Source organism: Mustela lutreola, chromosome 3 (genome assembly GCF_030435805.1).
Source record: "Mustela lutreola isolate mMusLut2 chromosome 3, mMusLut2.pri, whole genome shotgun sequence".
NCBI lineage: Eukaryota > Metazoa > Chordata > Mammalia > Carnivora > Mustelidae > Mustela > Mustela lutreola.
The window spans coordinates 121,377,592-121,400,443 of NC_081292.1; the positions used below are offsets into that span (position 1 = coordinate 121,377,592).

At 33.8% G+C, this 22,852-nt stretch overlaps 1 protein-coding gene across 1 annotated transcript in view; it reads right to left on the bottom strand.

Annotated features, from left to right (window-relative positions):
- Positions 1-22,852, bottom strand: part of LRP1B (LDL receptor related protein 1B) — a 2,000,743-nt gene that overhangs the window by 586,413 nt on the left and 1,391,478 nt on the right. Inside the window, exon 32 of the mRNA XM_059166755.1 lies at positions 13,633-13,782. Coding sequence (XP_059022738.1) covers positions 13,633-13,782 — 150 coding nt within the window. The remainder of the gene's footprint in view (positions 1-13,632; positions 13,783-22,852) is intronic.

Below are 22,852 nucleotides of genomic sequence, written 5' to 3' on the forward strand. Positions count from 1 at the left end.
ATACATTTTTTTTTCATTTTCCTAAATCTAGGTATATATGGCTCCAGAAAATCCTCTGTGCTTAAACGCCATCTATCTAAGTCTAATTTTAATTAAACAGAGTCGCCAAATATCAAAAAGGGCTAAAGTCTGATTGCTTAACTTCAGTTTAAGTAAATAATATTCACCAGATCATAATTTGATTCCGAGTTATTGTTACATTCCAACATGGGAGATTACCTACAGAATACTGGCAAACTTGTGGAATGACCTCCTTGGTTCTCTTGATTCATTTTCTAGATTCACTACATTGCTGCTGTAACTATATTAACTCAAAAATCTATTATAAATCTAAAACATGTCATGGCTTTTTGTACTCTACACCTCTTTTTTTTTTCTTTTTATATTAAAGAGGAGACCTGGGGCAATATAAAACAATTATGCCTCTACTCAAAGAGAATATGCATTTTCAAATTTGTTCTTTTTTTAATGCCATAAACATGAACAATGTACACTTATTTTTCCTGGGGTGGGGAAAACAATTTCAGAAAAGTTAACCTTTAATAGTTTATAAAGGGGAGACAATCACTTATTTAATGCTTTTAAGTATGGTAAAGCTGAGATGATTTAATTATACCATTTATGTTAATGAGACCATTCTCTGATCACTAATTATAATCTGGTTACAAAAATAGTACTATGATGTACTTTGCAATTGTAGTATTTATCCATTCTGTTAGGTAATTAGCATTAAGAAGAACAACATATTGGAACACAGCAATTTAAGGTGACAGAAACTGCTGGAATAGTATCACATATAGTCCTTTGGAGATTTCTCGTAGTACTTTTAATGTAAATTTTGATGGGCTATTAGTTTTCATTAATGGTAGTTTGAGTACTTAGAGAAGACAACTATGTGCTATACTTAGTGCTGGGCAAACTGCCTGGATATATTTCATATATTACTGTTACTTTAATGAATAGTGTTATGGCAATTAGAAGACTGATGGCTTAGAAAATTTAGGTGGATATATTTGAAGTTCTCTGCACTAAGTGACATTGCTTGGTGTACACTAAAAAGTATCTTAACTCTTTTTGAAAAGTATGATTTGAAAGGAGAATTACTTTAACTATACAGCATGGTTATAGTGCATTTAAGATAAACTGGTTTCCAGATATCAAATTACAGATAGAGATGCAATCTACGTGTATCAATTAAATCACTGGATCTTTTGCTGAAAAGTAGATATACACCCAATTTTTAAGTAAATGGAATATCTTTTGTACCTTTTTAAGTCATATGTTGTTTGTTCAGTTTTTAACTACTTGTATTTTTAAGTAGAACATACTTCTATAATTCAAGTTTAAACACAACAATAATTATATAAATATATAATATAAGTACACTGATGATCATTTGTATATCTAAGAGAATTAACATTTTTTTCAATCCTTGCAATAGCAACTGGGGTTATTTTTCTGAACTGTTTTAAAGACTCTTAATTAAAAGAACCATTTTCAAGCATTATATTCTCTCTTCCATGAATGCTTTCTACTGAGTAATCTTTTATAAATACACAATCTGGTTCAAAAAAAAAGTCAATCTTTTTTTTTTTTAATAGATTAATATTCTTTCTAAATCCAAATAATTTTAACTGGCATAATACAACTGCATAAACATATAAATCATTAAAGCTTTTAATTTTAAAACAACTGAAATTAAAGCCACAAACTAAGAGTTCTTCAAAGTTAAGTGTTCTAAATAACTATAATTATTTTCTTCATATGATCGATTTCATGTTTTTTAAATTTCTATAAACATTAACCATAACAGCTTGAAATAAGCATATTTCCTAGAAATTTCTCTTCTTTCTTATTAAAATACATAATTATTAATAGTAACATTGTATATGGTAAATTGGAAATAAAACAGAACCCATGGGGCAGAACTAATTCCATCATTATTAAGAATTTCATAAACGCGAAAGCTAAAATCTTTAGTGAAGTAATGTTATTGTACATTACTACTTCCAGCTCATAATATAAGTTAACTGTTTATTCTATTTTGGTATACTACTGGCAGCACATAAATTATCAAGTGTTTTTTAAGCAGAGTAAAACTTTCATGGAGGGGGGAAAATAAATGCCTGTAGCATTAAAAAATAGAATCTCCATCTAAAAGTTAACAGTTGCTCAAAAATATGATCAAATAGTCAATTCCCACTTCCTGCTCTTTCTTCCTTACATGTTCTTACCCCACATACTGGAATGACTCACTTCCTCATTCTCTTCAGATTTTTGCACAACTGTCATTTTCCAGTGAAAATTGCCATGACCTTACTACTTAAAACTGTAATTTTTCTGGCTCTTTTCTCTCAACTCAACTCTGTACTCCCTATTCTTTTGCCTTGGTTGAATTTTCTCCATTAGTACCCTTTATCACCTGACAAACTTTATTACATTTGTGTATTTGCTTATACATTGTTTTCTCCCACTGGGGAGATCAGCCCCATGATGATGGATTTGTTACCTGCTGTAAGCTCTGTTGTATTCCTAGCACCTAAATTAGTGCCTGGATCTTTATAGTCACTTGCTAATTGTTTGAATGACTAAACAAATTGAAATTAGGACAAATAAATTGCTATCTGCATTATAATATATGATATATAAGACTAAGATACATATAATCATAAAAAACACAAATCCAGACTCTTTTTCATTGAGTTACGTTTAAAAGAAAGAAAGCAGAAGGAATTTTTTTGATCTAGGTTTCTCAACCTCAGCCTACTGGCATTTTGATTCAAATAGTTCCTTGTTAGGGAAGACTACACTGGGCCTTTTAAGGTGTATACCAGTATCCTTGTTTTAGACCCACTAGAATGAGGGCATCAACCTCTCTACCCTACAGCTCTGACAATCTGAAATGTCTTTAGGGGCACCTGGGTGGGTGGCTCAGTGGGTTAAAACTCTGCCTTCGACTCAGGTCATGATCCCAGGGTCCTAGGATCCAGCCCCGCATACCGGCTCTCTGCTCAGCAGGGAGCCTGCTTCCCCCCTCTCTCTCTGCCTGCCTCTCTGCCTACTTGTGATCTCTGTCTGTCAAATAAATAAATAAAATCTTAAAAAAAATGTCTTTAGACATTTCTAAATGTTGTCCAATGGACAAAACTGCCTTGGGTTGATAATAACTTGGGTAGTGAAAAGAGTTCTAATTTTGGAGTTAGAATTATGTGCGAGACCCAGGTTTGACCTTGGACAATCCACATTGTTTGCGGCAGTAACACTGCAGTTGCAGTACTTATTTTTTTTTAATAGTTACTGTGTCTATTAGCAATAATACGTGTACATTTAGATGCTCTGTAAATAATAATTATTGAGATAAACAGGGCAGCATAATGGATAAAATATGATTTTGAAAATACATCTAAATTTGTGTATTTAACTAAAGAAATGCAAACATGGATAAAAATTGGAGCAGTCTCTATAGACTTTTTGAACCTAGCTATTTTTCATTAAAAATATATATTGGCTAATATTCAAACCAAAATATAGATTTACCTCATATTTAATAGCTGCATTATATTTCACTGCACAAATATTTCATGATTCACTTGTCTATTCATTTATAATAGATATACAGATTTTTTTCCCTTGGCTTTCCTAATCACAAATACAACTTCCAAGTATGTTCTTGCATACAACTCTGTGTACATACATCTTAGTATAACTATGTCTAGAAGAAATTCCTAGAAGAAACACAGGCTTTAAAGTCTAAGGATCATGACTAGAAAGCTTGCTACACTATTCATTAACTGTGTAACCCTGAGTGATTAATTTAGGCTGGCTGAGCCTCTGCTGGGACCTCTGGGATAAGCAGTGTTAATGATACCTGTCTCAGGAGATTGCTGTGAGAATTACATGAGGTAAGATTTGTAACCTAAATACTAGAATGATTTATTTATTTAGACTGTCAATTATTATTATTAAAGAGGATAATGCTTTTAGGCTCAGCAGTGAGAGGCTAGCCTTAAGAGCCTAAACCATTCCAAACATTCCAGTTTTTGTTTCGTTTTGGAAGTCTTTTATTTGTGTTTGTTTATGAGTATTTTATTTTCTTCTTTCACTAAGCTGTTTAGTTTTTTGAGAACAAACACAATCCAATTTAACCCTTCCTTTTTTGCATTTCTATATGCATATGCATATACAACAAGTGCCTGAAATAATTGACTATATTTTACACATTTATCTTATTACTCATTTTTCCCTTTCCAATTTAAATCATTATATTATAAAAATATTTTCTCTCAAAGTTTATTTCAGGACATATTTAAATTCTACATTAGATTTATGGTTGTGACCAGTCTGCATAAACATGCATGCTTTGAAAATACATTTTGATTGCTGTGGCAGAGGTTGTTGCATGTAGATGGTCATTGTTTTATTTATTCATACATTCTATTACTACTTATTGAAATGTACTCAGTGTAAAGCATCTTTCTGTGTGTCATGAATGATGCATATATGAATAAAATGTCCCAAATTATGGAGAAGTGAGACAGATTCACATTAGAAAAGACAAAAAATATTCCTCTGCATTAGGAAAATACAAAGGGGTCATGTGGAGAGAAAAACCTCAAATTACATTGAGGTAAAGTTGAAGTAGGCATGGAAGGGTGGCATTTCACCCATGATGGTAGGTGATAAATATGGAAAGTAGTCAAGGAACAAGAAATAGCAAGACAAATATAAATAAGCAGGGTATAATCAGATACAGGGAAAGTTTGCCTGGATGTATCATACCTGACTGACAGGAAAACAGGGGTAGAGGTGGATCACATGAAAAATCAAGTTATGGCTAGGAATGTTCTTCCTGGTAATAAAAATAGAACGTAACTTGAATCAAGATCTCAGGTGAGTCCCAGAAGAGTGAATGTTCACAAATCCCATTGACCATAAATTTCTTTTTTTGTAAGGTGGGACCAACACTGCTTTGGGTTTTAACATGTCTTATTGACTCTAGCTTATTTTATCCATAAAGTGACACTAATAATTACCTGACAAACAACTTTTGGTAGATGAAAAGGAGTTAAGTTGTGAGTGCTTTTCAGTCCCTGAAATGTTATAGCTGAGTAGGGGTGCCACAGCTGGTCTGTGTAAAGACCTATTTTATATTTTCATACTTCAGCAAGAGGCTTTCATTGAGGTTAAACAAAAACCTTGTTTTTAACCCTTAAACTGTTCCTGCTCCCCTTCCCACAGGAGATTCACTTAAAAAGAAGTCCCAGAAACCAGCTCCAGGTAACAAAGCCCAGATACAAGGGTGGGTCAGGCCAGGTGGAGACATGGATCAGTGGGGGGTTGCATACTATCTCCCTAGCTACCAAAGAGTATGGGCCCCCGCCCTTTGGGAGCCTTTTTGGCGCCAATCCTAATCAAGGTGTAATAGACTGGTTCAAATGTCTACTAGGTTAAATTGTAACTCAGTTGGTCACCTAGCATCACTGTGGAGTTTCCTGTGTGTGTTACAATCTCATTGGCCACCTGTGCGTGGCCAGGCCCGACCGCATGGCCTTTGCCCTTAAAAGCGAGTCTGTGAAACAGAGAAGGGTCGCCCTCTCTTGTAAAAGGTGCGTCCCCGAACGTTCAGTTAGATTCTTGATGGTTGGTGCAAAATAAAGCTTTGTTTGACCCTCGCTTTGTATCAGTCTCGCTCCTTTAATCACGGACCCATTATTGGGGCATAACAGTCTGAGCACAGCAGGTCCCGAAAGTTTGGAGACTGGCGATTCAGAGAGTGAAAAAAAGGTTAAGGGGTCATTCAGTAGCCCAAACAAAAAGTTGTTAAGAATCTACCTAGACTGTGAAGAAAAATCAACAGGCCAAACAAGTAAACAACAAAACAAAAAAAGGGGCAGAGCTATCAATGACGTCCAAGAGAAAAAGAGCATTAAAAAAAAGAAGAAAAGGAAGGAAAGCAAGGGAAACTTTTCACAAGAAGAACGGACTTTATTTAAACTAAGTTTCAGCCTTTTCACAAGCAAAGGCAGAGGAATACTTAGCAAGCTTTGATTTAAAAACAAAAAGAAAAACAAAACCCTGCATCCAATAACATGTAGACTTGCATTGTACAAAATAGGAAATGACTTCTTAAGGTAGATTATTCAAGTTAAGAATTGTACGTTATTAGAGCCATCGCCTTGTCATAAGAAGACCGAGTATCCATCTAGACTAAATTTTATTTTCAATCTGTGAGTGTTCAATCTAAGGACTGTAGACAGATAAAACATACCATACTCACAGTCTGTCACTTGCCATCATTTACAATATCCCATAGATGCCATGACAACCTGCCATAATAATTTATTTCAGGAAGTAAAGTAGGAAAAAAAAGACTTTTGGTGATTTCTGAATGCCAGTTTTACTGGGTTATTGTATAGTTTTTTTTTTTTTTCCCACATTCCTATCATTATCTATAAGGTATATTATCTATCTGAGGAAATCCATAGCAAGTATGAAAACTGAGTGCTAGATATGCTTTATTTTATAAACCCTAATATTAGTCATTACACCAAGTAATATTTTGCTGAAAATAATATATATAAAATATATATATACACACACACACGTTTGGGGGTGTGTGTGTGTGTATGTGTGTGTTTGAGAAATCAGTCAAGAAACCATGTTAGTGTAGGCCAAGACTAATTTTTTATCATTAGCTTAGAATTTCTTTCAGTCCACAGAGAAACAGACAATTATAACTGTTTGGTTGTAGAAATTCTCCTGGGAATATTGGAAACATCTAATCTCCAACAATATTAACACTGTATTCATTCTTAAGTGAAAACATATGCCCTTCTCTGATACTCAAATGGTTCTGGAAGAATTTTAATGTGTCAGCCTTGGCTTCCCCATGACAAACTACCCATATGCTAGGACTCTCCATAGCAGCTATAATGATGACCTCAGTTCTGTGAAATGAGCCTATGAAAAGTATAATCAAATGTCCGTAGGAATTATATTTATTATAACCTTCCAAGGGTTCCCTAAAGAGCAAATGATTCATTTATTTTGTTAGCAATGACTTAAAACAAATGGGTGCATAACCAAATCAAGAGAAGTGAAAAGCCAACTTTCTATTCATTAAAGGGCAGAGTTTGTTTTTGATAGGAGACTGAAAATGCACATGAAACATGCCTTTTCTCCTTTATTGATCCTAACAGTAGCCAAAATTCAATATCCTTCTAATATTTACATATTAAACCTATTCTGGCAAATTGCTACTTGAAACAGATCAATAGTATAATATATTTAAACTGTGATTGAGAAATCAGTTGAGTTTAAGTATTCATAGAAAATGCATAATTAAAGATTTTTTTTTTTTGCCTTTACCTGTGAGTCAATCTTTCTTTTATTTTAAAGAGAAGTTAGCCAAGTTTTGCAAGTGATTCTAAGATTAGATGGATATTGGAGATAGCTACTTAGATATATATAAAAAGTACAAACCTATTCTAAGACAAGTAATCTATGCAATTCTATGTTGTAAACATCCACTGAATTATCAACTAAAAGTCAAAATAGAATAACTTTGCCTAACAACTAGAAGTCTCAAGAATTCTTTCTTGGTTGTCGGCTCCTGACTCTACCCCACTGAACCTCACCTATATTCCTAAACTTCATTACTCATATGTACAACTATTAAATTTGATTTTTTTCCTGTTAATCTGTGTCATGTCAATTTGATTCTAAATCCAGCTAGAACGACCACAGAGCAGAGGAAGGTCTTTCCCTCAGACGACGTTCAAGAACATGTCATGTTAACTTTGGGATTCTTATCTGTAAATACCATCACAAAGACAACTTCCAAAAGTCATATAGCACCAGAAAACAAAACAAAAATTAGATGTACAATTGAATCTCAACGATACTAACTGCATATTCAATGGCTTAGCAAAGAACAATGAGTAAATAGCTCATAGGATAGGAATAAGGGGTGAAATTTTAAATTCAAGCATATACCCCTTGTAGTGCCCTGAACTCAAATTCTTACCCTAGAAAAACTTGACAAATTACTACATGACACATTTTAATGGACTATATGAAGATCAGCCTGTGATTCAAGAAGATGCTATTAAATCCAGAAGCGCCAAGAATTTTTATGTAGACACACAGATTTCTTTGTTTGCTTAAGTAATTCCCATACCTCCACTTCTATTTTAAATATATGGTTCATTTGTCCCAGATCCTCCCTGCTCCACCCCCCAAAAATACAAAATGCAGATAAGTCACTATCCTACTATTTCCTGAATTCCATCTTAATTTTCTTCAAATACCAATAAGTCTGTATCAGCCAGTTCATTTGTTTAATTTGTGTCTTTCCTCTCAGGACCATGAATTGATTTTTCTAACTCTCTCTTCAATGTGAACACAATATATATACTCTCCTCTCAAGCTACAGATGCTGACAGTGAAAAGAAATAGTTTGTTAAAAATAATCCATAAATAACCCACAAATCCTAATTTTAGTCAATAGTTTCAACCTCTTCCTCCTTTCCGCAAAGACACCTAAAATTGAATGGCAACTTGATTAAGTTAACCTCACTGTCTCCTGCAGGCATTAATGATCAGGAAAATGCCAAAAGTTATGAGGAAAGCTGAACAAAAACAAACAAAAAAATGTTCTGTATCTAGGTAATCAATAGTCAAATATGTCATAGCTGACTGTATCCTATTTTATAGCCCAAATAACCTAAAAATCATGTAAGAAAGCATTCTAGAATATCAGTATTTCATGAAACTGAAGTATATTTATAAAAGAAAATTCCCATAAAAAGCAGTTATATACTGAGAAAAATATCGAAGACAAATTAGTAGATAATTTTAGAGTTACAAGCTATTGCATTTGAAAGCAGAAACTGTTGTTTGTGCTGGCTCTGACAGTTTGAGAAAGACAATTGACAAGGTCACTTTTTTTTTTTTTAATGAGGAAGAATTTGATATTAAAAGTTATAGGCTAGTTTAAGTTGAACTGAAATAAGATTAATACGCCATATTCATAGTTTCTTCATCTCTATATACCTCAGGCAGAATACAAAGTCTGGTCAAACAGGACCACAAAAGCCTGGTGGAAAAGCATTACATCCTGTCCTGTAGGAGAGAGACCACTTCTTTTCTGTAAATTATGCCAGCTTTACCAGGGGATTGATTGATTGATTGACTGACTGACTGACTTTTACCTAGTCTTCTCTACTGGTATAGCTAGGCATTAGCAGCCTTAATCCCACCTCTTCTCACAATAATTCAAAGTCACCAGTATACATGATGATGATCAAACCAGAGGTGAGAACTAACTGCTGTTCTTTGGGCTGAATCAAGTATGTCCATCCATAGGTTTGTGATGGTGGTTTTTGTTAGTTTGCTTGGTTTATATCATGCTAATTTTCAGGGTAATCCTGTAGAGTACATTAGCCTGCATTTTTTTTTAATATGATTCCTTGCTAATATTTAAAACTTGAGAAGTTTTTTTTGTGTGTGTGTGTTTTGTTTTGTTTTAACTGGATTTCCTGCCTCTCTTGCAAAATGAAAGCTCTGGCACAACTGTTTAATGTTCTTTATGGTAAAAATAAGTAGACCTGAGAGATGAGGCATTAGCTTTCTCCAGTTTTATCATACTTCCTGCCATTCCCATATGAGTCTGGATATTGAAGCCTAGGCTTAGTTTCTACCGACCATGATACTGGACTGTCTGGGTTTTATTACACCTGACACACTTTACTCATCACAATTTTTCTGATTCTATTAAATAAGGATTTGATTTGTAATTGTATATAAAAGAATGAGTTCTGTAGATGGAATGACATATAAATTATTTATCTTTTTGCTGTCTTAACAAATAGCCTTGAAACTCAGTATCTTAAAACAATAAACATCTGTTGTGTCTCACAGTTTCTGTGGGTCGGGGGTTTGGGAGCAGGTATATTGGTGGTTCTGGTTTGAGCTCTCTCTTAGGGTTGCTATAATGCATTGGCTTGGACTATAGTCATCTGAATCTTAACTGAGATGGGGGTTCTACTTTCAAGATGACTGACTCATATGGCTACTGGCCAAAGGTCCCAGTTCCTTGCTGTGTGGACATGACATGTGAGCTGGCTTTGCCCTGAGTCAGCCATCCAAGAAATAGAGACAAGGAGAAAGGCTCATGCCTTTTACGACCTTACCTCCAAAGTCACACACCATCCCATTTGTCTTATTTTATTCATGAGAAACGAGTCACTAAGTCTAGGCCACACTCAAGGGGACAGAAGTTTAGCACTAATTCTTGCAAGAAGTATCAAAGTGTGAAAGTTTGGATTTAGAAATCTTGATCTTGGGGTCTTAGACTTGGCTAAATCATCAATTCATTGCTTTATTAACCTTCTACTTTACCTAATCTTAATATTTCAAAGTTCCTTTCAGTTTCTTTTGTATATTTTACTCTAAATAATACTGGCAACTCTAAATAGTTAGAATTTATCATCTTTGAGGTTTGAAAAAAATGGTAAGAACTGTCTAAATAGAATTTTCATTCAATTTTAGGAAAACTACTTCTAAATTTTAGTGAAACACAGACTTTCAGTTAGTTATAATTGCTCGGGTAGTATGTCTGAGGAGGTGGTGTACACTGGTATGTAACTGATAATGTCATAGCCCAATTATTTCCTTGCTTTCTAGATGTGTAATTTCAGTATTGCTGTAGGTAAGTAGCTCCTCAACATTTGTAGCTATAATCATTTGTAATCCCTTGGATAGGAAGTTGTAAAGTTCTCCTGTTTTACTCTTATATTGCCCTTTTTATATGACTATAATACTTAGCCTCAGCAGGAAACAGGTCATTGTCCTTTATTCCAACCCCAAAGAAAAAGAGGAGAGAGGTTCTCAAAGAAGGGGGGATCTGAGCCACAGAGCAAGTTCAGAGCCAAGGTAGAGAACTTTGTAAAACAAGGTTGTTCTGCAGCATCTCTTCAAACTCAAAATATATTTCGATATGTCCACTGAATGAATTGTTGAAAACAGAGACATTAATAGGTTTTATTATATTTATTTTTTATCTCTCGGGCTTGATCAAATTATGGTGACAGGGAGGGGTATACATACATGACCATTCACTTGTTAAAACAATTTCAGTGTATGCAAAGTTGGGCTCCCTATGTGGTGCTGATGTCCTATCAGCTTCACAGTGCTGCTACAATATAGGCATTAGGACCTCCCCCAAACTCTCACTCTTGGATTTTATCAGGGAAGAAAACTAACTGATTTTATTTTATTTTGCTGTAAGGGACTACTGCTCTATTTCTGAGACTTTGTTTCCAGCACTGAGTTCTGTAAGTTTAGTATTCATTTTCTACTAACAGCAGGGTGGGTAGCAACCACGTTAGCAGAAATAAACCTTTAGAAAGCTTTCCATTATTGTATGAGGAAATGGTTTTTATAGTATACATATATACATACATATATATCTACTAAAAAATCAAAGACTTTTTGAAATGTTGTAAAATATTTTTAACATTTTTCCCTCTAATTTATTGTGATACTTGGCTGTATTATTTGCTAGTTTAGGTTGATTTCATAAGGTATGTTTGAATTCAAGTTTTGAAAACATAATGTGGGTGGTGATTTGGGGACTGTTGGAGAATTTAAACTCTGCTATTTTTACTCAGATGATTTAAAATATGTACAAGTATACATAAAACAAAATTTTCTTGTTAATTTGCCAAAGCTGAGTAATATAAAATAATCTTATTTTACTTATTGCCTTATAAGAATATTATAAATAAATGTATGCTTTAAAATAACCTACTTGTCAGATACAATCGTTGTGTGCATGCGTGTGTGTGTAATTTCTGAAAAGTATAACATTCTTCAAACAATATAGGAATTGTCCAAAGTCTAGAAAGACACCTGGGACGTTATTAAAAATAAGATTTTTTTTTACAAGTTTAAATTCCTCCTCTGGAGAAAAATTTTTAAAAAATAACACTAATTCTAAGAATAACTAGAAAAAGAATGGTGAAAATGATAGCAGAAAGACAGCCATTTAGGAATAAAACTACAGCAAAACAAAGCTACTTAATGTCTGATGCCACACTATGTCAGATATCTGCAAATGCCCAAAGCGGTAAATTTCCAGAGTGCTTTAAAGATCAAATTAAGTGACGCCAGACTTTACCTTTGATATTTGTAAAAAATTACATTTTCACAAGTGTATTCCCATGCATTTCCATGTGATTCTCATAACTTTATTAAAGCAAATATATTTACTAACTGTATTTCTCAACTATTGAGACTGAAATATTCTTTGTGATTGACGATGGGCTGAAACAATCTTTTTTTCTCTCTTTCTGTCTCACAGAAAGGTATGTTCCATTTTGTTCTGTTTGAGAACATTGTCCATGTTTATATTTGTACTTCAGAGATAAGTACACTGTCTGTACTTAGAAGATTCTAAATACATGTTGAACTGAACTGAATTTTAATTTTTTCTTATATCCCAGACTCATCCTGTTTTAAATAATAATTTGTAATATCTAAAATGGATTCACTTTTATTCAGATATTTGAAATCTAATTGAAATAAAAGGTGATTAAAGCACATTTTTAGTAGAGAATAAATTTTCCTATCTTTCTCAGTTAACTATTTATTTTTAAACTTTGTATATTAATCAATAGTCATTAGTTAAAACAAAACCAAAAATAAAATTAACATTCAATTTGGGAAATGATATAGTATATATAGACACACACACACGCGCGCGCGCTATCCAGAATACCTCATATTTAAAGTTGGAACTATGAAATCAGTTTTCTGATTTTCTATAACCAGACATACTATTGAGATTCTCTGTGTTAGATCTAATCCCAATACTGCTGACCTACGATGAAGGTCAGTTTATAGCCAGCCATTCCTTAAGTAAAGGCACAACCATCCTCACCAAAAACCACTTATTTATGGTATTCTTATATCTTTTCTAAAGCTCAAACTACTTTGTATTAAAATTCATATTTCAAAAATCAACTTCTAATATTAATACAGTAGAAGTTGACTATTTGTTCTATGAAAATCCATACTTCCCTGTTAGCTTCCTAATTGTATTTTTCATCTAAATCTTTTTTTTTCCCCAAAGACCGAACCAAAAAGAAAGGAAATAAGACTCAAAACAGTAAGACTAATCATCCTTAAAATAAGAAAGAACTATTTGTGGGAGAATAATTTTATTCTTTGGTCAATGGACCCTGTGGCCTTGTTTTTTGAATTATCTGTGTAAATCAAGCTATCCTTTTTAAGCAGAGATAAGTCACATTTGACCTTATTGTGACAAAGACACAAGGCCCTTATATTGCAGTAGAACAAAGAAAAAAATCGTAAAATAATACAAGTCACAGCCAAGAATCAATAATGGTAAAGTTTGTATTGTAAACAGCACGAAGTCCCTGATCTGGATAATCTTACAAGTCTGTTTGCTAAGGTTAAAAAAGAAAAAAGAAAAACTCACATAGAGATGTATAATTTGAATGTGCTTCTGGTGTTAATGGAGCAGTAACTTTTCTAAGCTTTAACAGGTCATAATTAATCAACTCCAATCAATACACAGCATCCTAGCTATAGAACCATTACACTTACCCATGATGGTTAGGGCTGTAGCTTTTGTTAATTCTTCTTTCATTGACTCTATGACTTCTAAATTACCACCATCCAGGTTGCATCTATTTATGGTTCCATTTCCCGAACTGATCCAATAAAGCTTGTTTTCCACATAGTCTATCGATAGACCTGTAATTAAATTATACAACTTAAACATAACAGTAGCCACTTAAATAGTAATGTTCAACTACTACTATATTTGAGGGGGAAAAATAAGTTGCAAGCTTAGGTTCTTGCTTTTAAAAACAAGATCTGGCTAATAGGGAAAAATACTGTTATAACTATCTGTGGAACAATATACTTTTATAGGCACTTAAGCGTTATCTCTGTTGATTATCACAACAATCTATGACCCTGAGAGGAATGACTGTCTCATTTCATCAGTAAGAAAGATAATACCTAGAATTGTTAAGAAATCTGTGAGTCCACAGACCTGTACCCCTGGGGATAAAAATATATGTTTATAAAAAATTAAAAAAAAATTAAAAGTAAAAAAAAAAAAAAAAAGAAAAAAGAAATCTGTGAGTCCATAGCTAGCAAGTGGACCAAGTTTAACAAAGTTTAACAAAGTTTTGATTTCCAAATTAACTGCCTGCCCTTCTCATTACACTGCTTTGCCTCAGAAAATTTTAATACATAATACTCTTTTGGGAAACTAATATCATTGATGAAATTTTTAATTCCGCCCTACTTTCAGTAACACTCACTTTAGGCAGTTTGGCTATAGATTCACTTGTTGATTTCACTGATTTTCAATTAAATATAAAAGTAGAATTTCAAAAAACTGTAATGTCACTGAAGCATGGAATTGAGCTGGGCTTATTTAGAATCTGTTGTGGGGCGATAAACCAACCATCTAGTAAGGGAACCAAGCCAAAGGCTTAGGATCATTATCGCCACATCACAGCATATCACTGTGGACTAGCTTTATTGCATTTTATGGATAATTTCATATGTTATAGTGGTATTCGTATTTTTCAAGGGCTCAGGATATGTCTATTTTGATTGCTGAGGATTCTTGGAACACATCTACTTAATTACTGGCATGCTCAGTAGGCTCAGGGTTCATGTAACAATAACTATGGTTCCATGTTGAACTTCTATAACTCACAGATACTTGTGGAAAAGCACATGTGGACATATATTCAGGCATATGGTACAATAAATTGGTTCTGGAGTCTTCCTCAGAGAATGAAGGAAGGAAAACACACACACACACACACAGAAAAAATCCCTTCCCTATTTAAAAAAAGAAACAAACAAAAAACTAAGACAAATTAAAAAAAAGAAAATGAAGGAAGGAAGGAGATACTTGAAGAGAATCACATGAGCTCCAGTACATTGATAAAGAGTTAAAAAATATAGTCCAAATAGTTCCAGATAAGATAGTCCCAATCCAGGGAGTTGATTTATCAGATCAGTTTTAATCAAGTAGAAGTAATACTATAAGTCTATGTAATATATCAGCTATTTATTGATTTATTAGTATGTTTTACTAATAGAAGTCTGAAAGGTACAGAATAAACCTAATAAATATAAAATTAGACATTTCAGGGATAAAGTTTTCAGATTTTATTTTTATGACTACTGTGGGAGATAGGCTTTAAATACTTAAGAAAATAATCAAAAACTATCACATTCATATTCGTTGGTGTAGTATTTTCAGGTGGAAGGTCATCCATCATTCAATTTTTTATCAGAGAAAGTTCAGTTACTTTGTAGATATTTCCTGAGTCACCTCCATGCATTTTTTTTTTCTAGTAAAAATGCTGGTTTAAACAACTTATTGTTCAGATGTGGTCTATTTTCCCTTCTACTTAGTTGGCTATCTAAATCACATAATTCTATCTTTAATCAGCAATGAAGAATATCTTACTAGAGACTTCTGTAACAAAATATACACTAAACATTTTGTAGTCAAATTTTCATTGAAAAGTGAATTAATACATTTACAAAGAATTCCTTCTAAGCAATTATCCCTCTAGATATTCCAAATTTTATCTCTCAATCAAGCCAAACCACCAGAGAGCTATCTGCTTTTTAGATTGTTGAATTTTTGTCCCTCACTTAATCTGTTGCTGAATTGAGCTCTGGCATTGTGCCCTTGATTTAAATGAAGGAAGCTATGAAGTAGCCGTAGGGAAACCACTGTTACACTTCCCAGGATATAGTGTCTGAAATAATATATCACATAGTGACCTCTTTATACAAGGACCCATGGGAGAAATTTCTTTCAGGGCTCAGTGCCAGAAAAAGCTATAGTGGAAAATATAAAATTGTAACTGATCATATTTCTCTCTTTGCTTTGGCTACAAAGAACCTAAAGAGTCATATTTGTGACCCATCTGCAGAAATTGTAAAGGAGTTGCATTTACACCACTAATTTCACTCCTGGCTTCAATAGACTAATCTATTATTTTTCTTCACCTTGATTTTTAAAATCAATATTCTTGTCTGGCCTTGCTTAAGGGATTAAATTTGTCTAAGTTTTCTCAACCCCCCCCCCTTTTTTTAAGGAAAAGGTGCACTGATAGCAAATGTGCCCAATGCCAGAGTGGGCACATAACCCACAGTGTCAGAACTTTCTTATCCACCTAACACCCTGTGATTTCTGGACTCTAACATAGCCTATATAAAGCAGTCATTTTACAGAGCAGGGAAGTTATTGTGCTGGGGTCAGAGTTCCCCAGAGTTTACTACTCAACATTTTTGTTCATGGACTCTGAGTGCCTAAAGAAAAGAAGTAGTATGGTAGTGAGCTTTGATCTTCAATACCAAGCACAATGCTTAGAGAAGAAAATTTATAAACACTGAATGAATGAATGAGTTATTTAATTAATTTCATTATTAAAATTGTAAGTTGTCTTCAAGGAGTTCTGTCTACTAAAGCTGAATTATCTCCACAACAGAATTTTTTAATGCACTACCTAAACCCACATGCTATGACAACAGAAAAGAAGGGCAATGATTCAATAGGTCTACTTGGCATGGCTTAGGTTTTTGCATTAATATTATGATGGAATAATTAATCATTTTAAGATTCACAGGAAAAAATAATTAAGTTCCTATATTAACCTACATATTCGTGTGATCAGTCACCTATCTTGCATATCTTCTCTTCTGTTAAATGTATTAGCTTAATCTCTGAATGTTCTTGAGCATGTTTATTCCTGGGTTTACAAAACAAAATTGAAATATTTCTTTCAGATTTTATTTATTTATTTGAGAGAAAGAGAACATGAGTGGGGATGGGAGAGAGGGATAAACAGACTTCCCACTGAGCTCTCCGCTTAATGTGGGGCTCCATCCCCAAAACCCTGAGATCATGACCAGGGCCAAAGGCAGATGCTTAACTGACACAGCCACCCAAGTGCCCTGAATTGAAATATTTTTAAAATCCTATTATGAACTCAAGAAACTGGTGATAATACGTTTTAAATTCATAGATACATGCATGTTTAGAAGTACAGATTTTTAAAGTGTTTAATATAAATGTTTTCACAGCATAAGATTTTTTATTTTATTATTCTCATACACTTAGGCCTTAATAACACTGAAGAATTTATTGGTGTCCATTTACTGCAAAAATTTCTGAATCAAGTCTCTGTTGCACTATTTCAAAAGATGAATCACTAAGCAGTAAACTGAGAGTGTTTTGATGCACTTGAAACTACTCAATGATTTTAGAATGCTAAATCAATAGCCATGAGAAAACATCAAATATAAGCATGTTTATAAAAGTGTCCTAAACCTATGCAAAGAAATATGATTATGTTTGTACTAAAATGTTCTCAAATGGGTGAGGGTGACTGAGATGAAAACATCTTTAAAATGACTGTTGGATCTTTCTGCAGAATATATCACTATTAATATAGACTTTTTTTTATAAGACACATTTATTTTTAATATCATCTAGATTTGGTAATCAAAAGAGGAAAACTAGATTCAATAATATAACAGGTATATCAAAGGAAGAAAAGTCATCATTTAAATTTAAAAACTTTTTTTTTTAGATTTTATTTATTTATTTGACAGAGAGAGATCACAAGTAGTCAGAGAGGCAGGCAGAGAGAGAGAGGAGGAAGCAGGCTCCCTGCTGAGCAGAGAGCCGGATGCAGGACTCGATCCCAGGACCCTGAGATCATGGCCTGAGCCGAAGGCAGTGGCTTAACCCACTGAGCCACCCAGGCGCCCCTAAATTTAAAAAAATTTATGAAAAGAAAAGTCTACCTTTTTAACCTATCTTTTCTATTTTTATAAAAATGTAGAGTGAATTCATGTGCTTTCATTCTGACCCTTTTTATTTTAACCAAAGATATCCCTTGCTGTATTATTTTAATATTTTGATTTAAATAGCCCAGTGTATTTTTTAACTGGGACAATATAATTTGCCAAAATTATGTAATTGTTCTTACAATAGAAATACACTGATATAAGAAACTACATATTATTTTTTAGAAAAAATCAAGTCTAAATATATTTCCATATATTACTAAAAGAATTAAGTCCACTGAGTTTTAAATTTTGTTACAGTTAAGATTGTGAGGTTCAGGGACTCCTGGGTGGCCCAGTAAGTTAAGCATCTGCTTTCTTCTCAGGTCCTGATCTGTGTCCTTGGACGGAGGGCTGGTTGTCTGTTTGTCTGGTCAGTGGGGAGTCTGCTACTCCCTCTCTCTATCCCTCTGTGTGCTCTCTTTCTTAAATAAAATCTTTTAAAATTGTTTTAACAATAAAGAAAAAAAAATTATACTGGGAATTTCATCTTGTGTGTCTCATTTCTTTTTTACATGACTCAAAATTAAATCAATATACTATGCAATAGGGTATTAAGGCAAAATGCAAATATACAGAAAAAATGACTTTTTTAAATTAATGTTTTCTAGAGATGGTAATTTCCTAATACTTTTCAGACACTAAATTTCATTTCAAAATTTTCAGCCCTGCCTATGCATTACAATTATCTGGAAAACTATTAAAAATACTGTTTTCTGTGCTTCACTCCCAGAAATTCAAACTTAATTGGTTTGAGTTGGTCCCAGGAATCAGTATTAAAAGGAAAAAAAATTCTCTTCAAGTGATTTTAGAATAAAATCATTAAGAAACTCCTTTTAAAAACTGCATATTTTTATGAACCTTCAAATTTGAATGTGCAGTAAGTTTAATGAGGCCTTTTAAATATTGCCTGGAAGTGTAATATGGGGAGATCTCTTTCGAGATAGAGGAATGCTAAAGATCTAGATGGCGAAGAAGGGGTACCATAGATAATAAAACATAGATAATTAACTTCAAAGCCTCCGGACATGTATAAAAAAATAACATTGAAATCTTCTAAATATTCTCTTTACAGCATTTTCTTCAGACAATAGAATACAACTCCTGCATATAGGATTGTGATAGTTATAGAAACTGACTATTGAAACTATACAGCCGGTGAAAAAATATCATAAAATTGCATCCCTCACTAAAACTGTAGAAGAATAAAATGTTCTGGATACTCCAAAATGGAAATCTTTTCAGAGTTCACCAGAAGAGACATGGTTTCTGGGAGGCAAAACTGTTTCTGAAACATTGAATTTTTAGCTCCAAAGGAGCATGGTTGTTCCATGAGGAAGTAGAGTGTGGTTCGTTGCCCAATCACTATCACGCTATCTCAAAAAAATATCTCTTAAGAATGCTTAGATTTTGTGAGTGCAGGAATAAATATGCTGAGGAAACCTGACCAGTCTTTTTGCTTCATCCCTGCCTTCTCTCTGAGGTAAATATAAATACAAGGTACCACCTTTCAATTCAGCTTGTCTCTTCATTTCTGGGTTCACCTTCAAAAGACCAGTCAGCCTCCACCTTGCTATCCCCTCACTTCACCACTATGAAATTGTTAAAATAATATACTAATGTCTAGCACAAAGAAAGCGCTCAATAAATGCTAGCAATTTTTTAGTACTACAAGTTTTTGTATTTCCTTTTCAAGCTGAAATCCTAGTCTAGAATTTGCAACTCTTTGGTAATTCCCACAACTGATAGTTTTGAGATAACTTGATGTGAGGTATATTCAGATTGTGCATTTCATTTGTTATTACAGTATCTCTCAATTATGCAGGTACATCAAAATTAGAACCTTTTGTTCTGTGAAGCCCAATAAAAGACATGCTTCAATCTGGGAGAAGATATTTTGCAATCCACATATCAGACAATGCAACACAATTATGTCTGCTTCTGGAACTGTGATAGTTGTAGAAACTGGCTACTGAAAACATACAACAAATGAACAAAAGACTAGTATCAACAAAGTACACTCAAAACACAGCAGCTAAAATAATCCAATTAAAAAATGGGCAAAAGAAATGAATAGACATCTCAAAGAAGAAGATACACAAATGACAATTAAGCACATGAAAAAGATGTTTAACATCAAAAGAAAATGTAAATTAAAGTAACAATGACATCGCTACACACCTGTAAGAATACCTAAATAAAAGTAGTGACAAACTAAATGATGACAAGGATTCGGAGAAAAAAACGATCACTAATACGCTGTTGGTGGGAATGAAAAATGGTACAGCCCCTCTGGAAAACAGCTGGGCATTTTCTTGTAAAACTAAGCATACTATTTCCATAGGACCCAACAACTGCACTCCTGGGAATTTATTCCAGGAAAATAAAAACTTATGTTCACACAATAACCTGCACATGAATGTTTATAGCAGCTTTATTTGTGGTAGTCAAAAATTAGAATCACCCCATCGCTTGCAAGAGGAGAATGTGTAAATAAACGGGTATTGACATATCATGGCCTCCTGCTTAGCAAGAAAAAGAAGAAAAGTACTGATAGATTCAATTTCAATGACTCTCTGAGGATATAAGCTGAGAGGAAAACAGCCATCCATAAGGTTAACATCCTGTATGATTGCAGTTATATAACATTTTAAAAATAGAAAATATCAGAAATGGAAGACTGATGATGTGGGGAGGAAAGCGGAAAGAGCTGTAGGCAGGAAAGAAGAGGTACAGTCATAAAAGGGCAGTAGGAAGGACCACTGTGGTGTTGGAATAATTCAGTATCTTTTTATTTTTTAAAGATTTTATTTTTTCAACAAAGAGATCACAAGTAGGCAGAGAGGCAGGTGGTGGGAGGGAAGGGGAAAGTAGGCTCCCCGCTGAGCAGAGAACCTGATGTGGGGCTTGATCCCAAGACCCTGCGATCATGACCAGAGCAGAAGGCAGAGGCTTTATCCCACTGAGCCACCCAGGCACCCAGAATTATTCAGTTTGCTTCTTATTCTTTTTGGTTTGTTTGTTTTGTTTTCCCACCTAACCATAAGAACTTCATTCATTTTGGGGCACCTGGGTGGCTCAGTGGGTTAAAGACTCTGCCTTCAGGTCATGATCTCAGGGTCCTTGGGATCAAGCCCCATATCAGGCTCTCTGCTTGGTGGGGAGCCTGCTTTCTCCTCTCCTTCTCTCTTTGCCTCTCTGCCTATCTCTGTCAAATAAATTAATTAATTAATCTTTTAAAAAAAGAACTTCATTTATTTTGACTGTGGTGTTGGATATAGGAACCTACGCATGTGGTAAAATTACATCTAAAATTAAAGATACAGATCAATACAAATAATCTGAATAATATTAATGGATTGCATGAAGGTTAGTATTTGGGTTGTAATATTTTATTGTAGTTTACATAACATTCCAATGGAGGAAAATCAGATAAAGCGTACATTAAAACTCTGTCTTATTTTTTAAAACTTCAAGTGAATCTAAAATTATCTCAATAAAGTTTTTAAATAAAAAAAGTATATTATCCAAGAAAAAGTTGAATTACATGTGTACAGATCTGAATATTCCACTCCAAAATATGCCACTTTGGTTTAAGGATTATTTTGATTTCAAAACAAATGAGAAATAGCAGACAAAAAAATAAAAGTTATTTGCTTTCCTTTTTTGCTAAAAACAGTCCTAGGCATTTAATCACTCAAGACCAGTCTAGACTCTTACCAGCCCAGGATGGCACTGAGAGGAACCTACATAATGAACCTAACTAACCCAACACTTATCTTCCATTAGTTTCTCTCAGATATTTGCCTTCCCATAGTTTGCTTCCCTTGTAAGTTCAAAACCCTTTTCCTTTGTTTTGTTATTATTTTGTTTTGTCATTATTCCACATAGTTTTCTGGGTTTTGTTAAAATGCTATATAAAGCCCAATTTCTAACCACTGCTTTGATTTACTGATCAGTGAACTGCATACATGTGTGTTACTTTTGTTAATAAACTAGTCTTCTGGGGTGCCTGGGTGGCTCAGTGGGTAAGCCTCTGCCTTTGGCTCAGGTCATGATCTGAGAGTCCTGGGATCAAGCCCCCCATCAGGGTCTCTACTCAGCAGGGAGCATGCTTCCCCCTCTCTCTCTGCCTGCCTCTCTGCCTCCTTGTGATCTCTGTCTGTCGAATAAATAAAATCTTAAAACAAACAAACAAACAAACAAAAAACCTGTTTTTCTCTGGGTGGTTTGTCATTTGTAAATCTAATTTCCAGGTTATTAGCTAAAGAAAGGTTAAAAAAAGAAAAATGGCGCCGGGGGGGGGGGCTTTTTTTTTTTTTTCTCCACTGTAAGTGGCTATACTACTATTATCTTAACCTGATCTAAATTCTTTCTTGAAATCATCCCTCTCCATTCACTCTACTTTAAGAAGTCACTGACAACAAATTGAGTTACAGAACTAAGGTAATTAGTTCTTTATCTCACGGAGTTAAGATTTCAGTCTCTCCCTTACCCTCCCTGGAATTAATCATTTCATCTCAGATAATTTATCCTATATTTCAAGCTTCTAATGATTGGCAAAAATTATGTGACTTGTGAAAACAACACATGCAAAACTGTAGGCAAGCTCAGACTCGGTGACAGGCTTTTCTTGAGGAGTGTTTGTTCTAAAAAATTACTTTAAAAGGTTTAATACCTATAGTTTTATAGTTCACCAAAACTATATTTTATAGCCTGGTAAGAAGTAGAACAAAATATTTTTAAAAGCCCTGGACTGTGTCATTTGAATATTTTAAAATTATACTTTCTGTCATTATAATCCTAAACATTCCCTTGTGTTAGTTTTCTTTTTCCCCTAGATACACAGGGTTTTCTAGACATATCATGTTTGTGCCTTTTACGCTTATTTTTCCTTTTTACTAAGAATAAGGTAAGCACCTTCTCT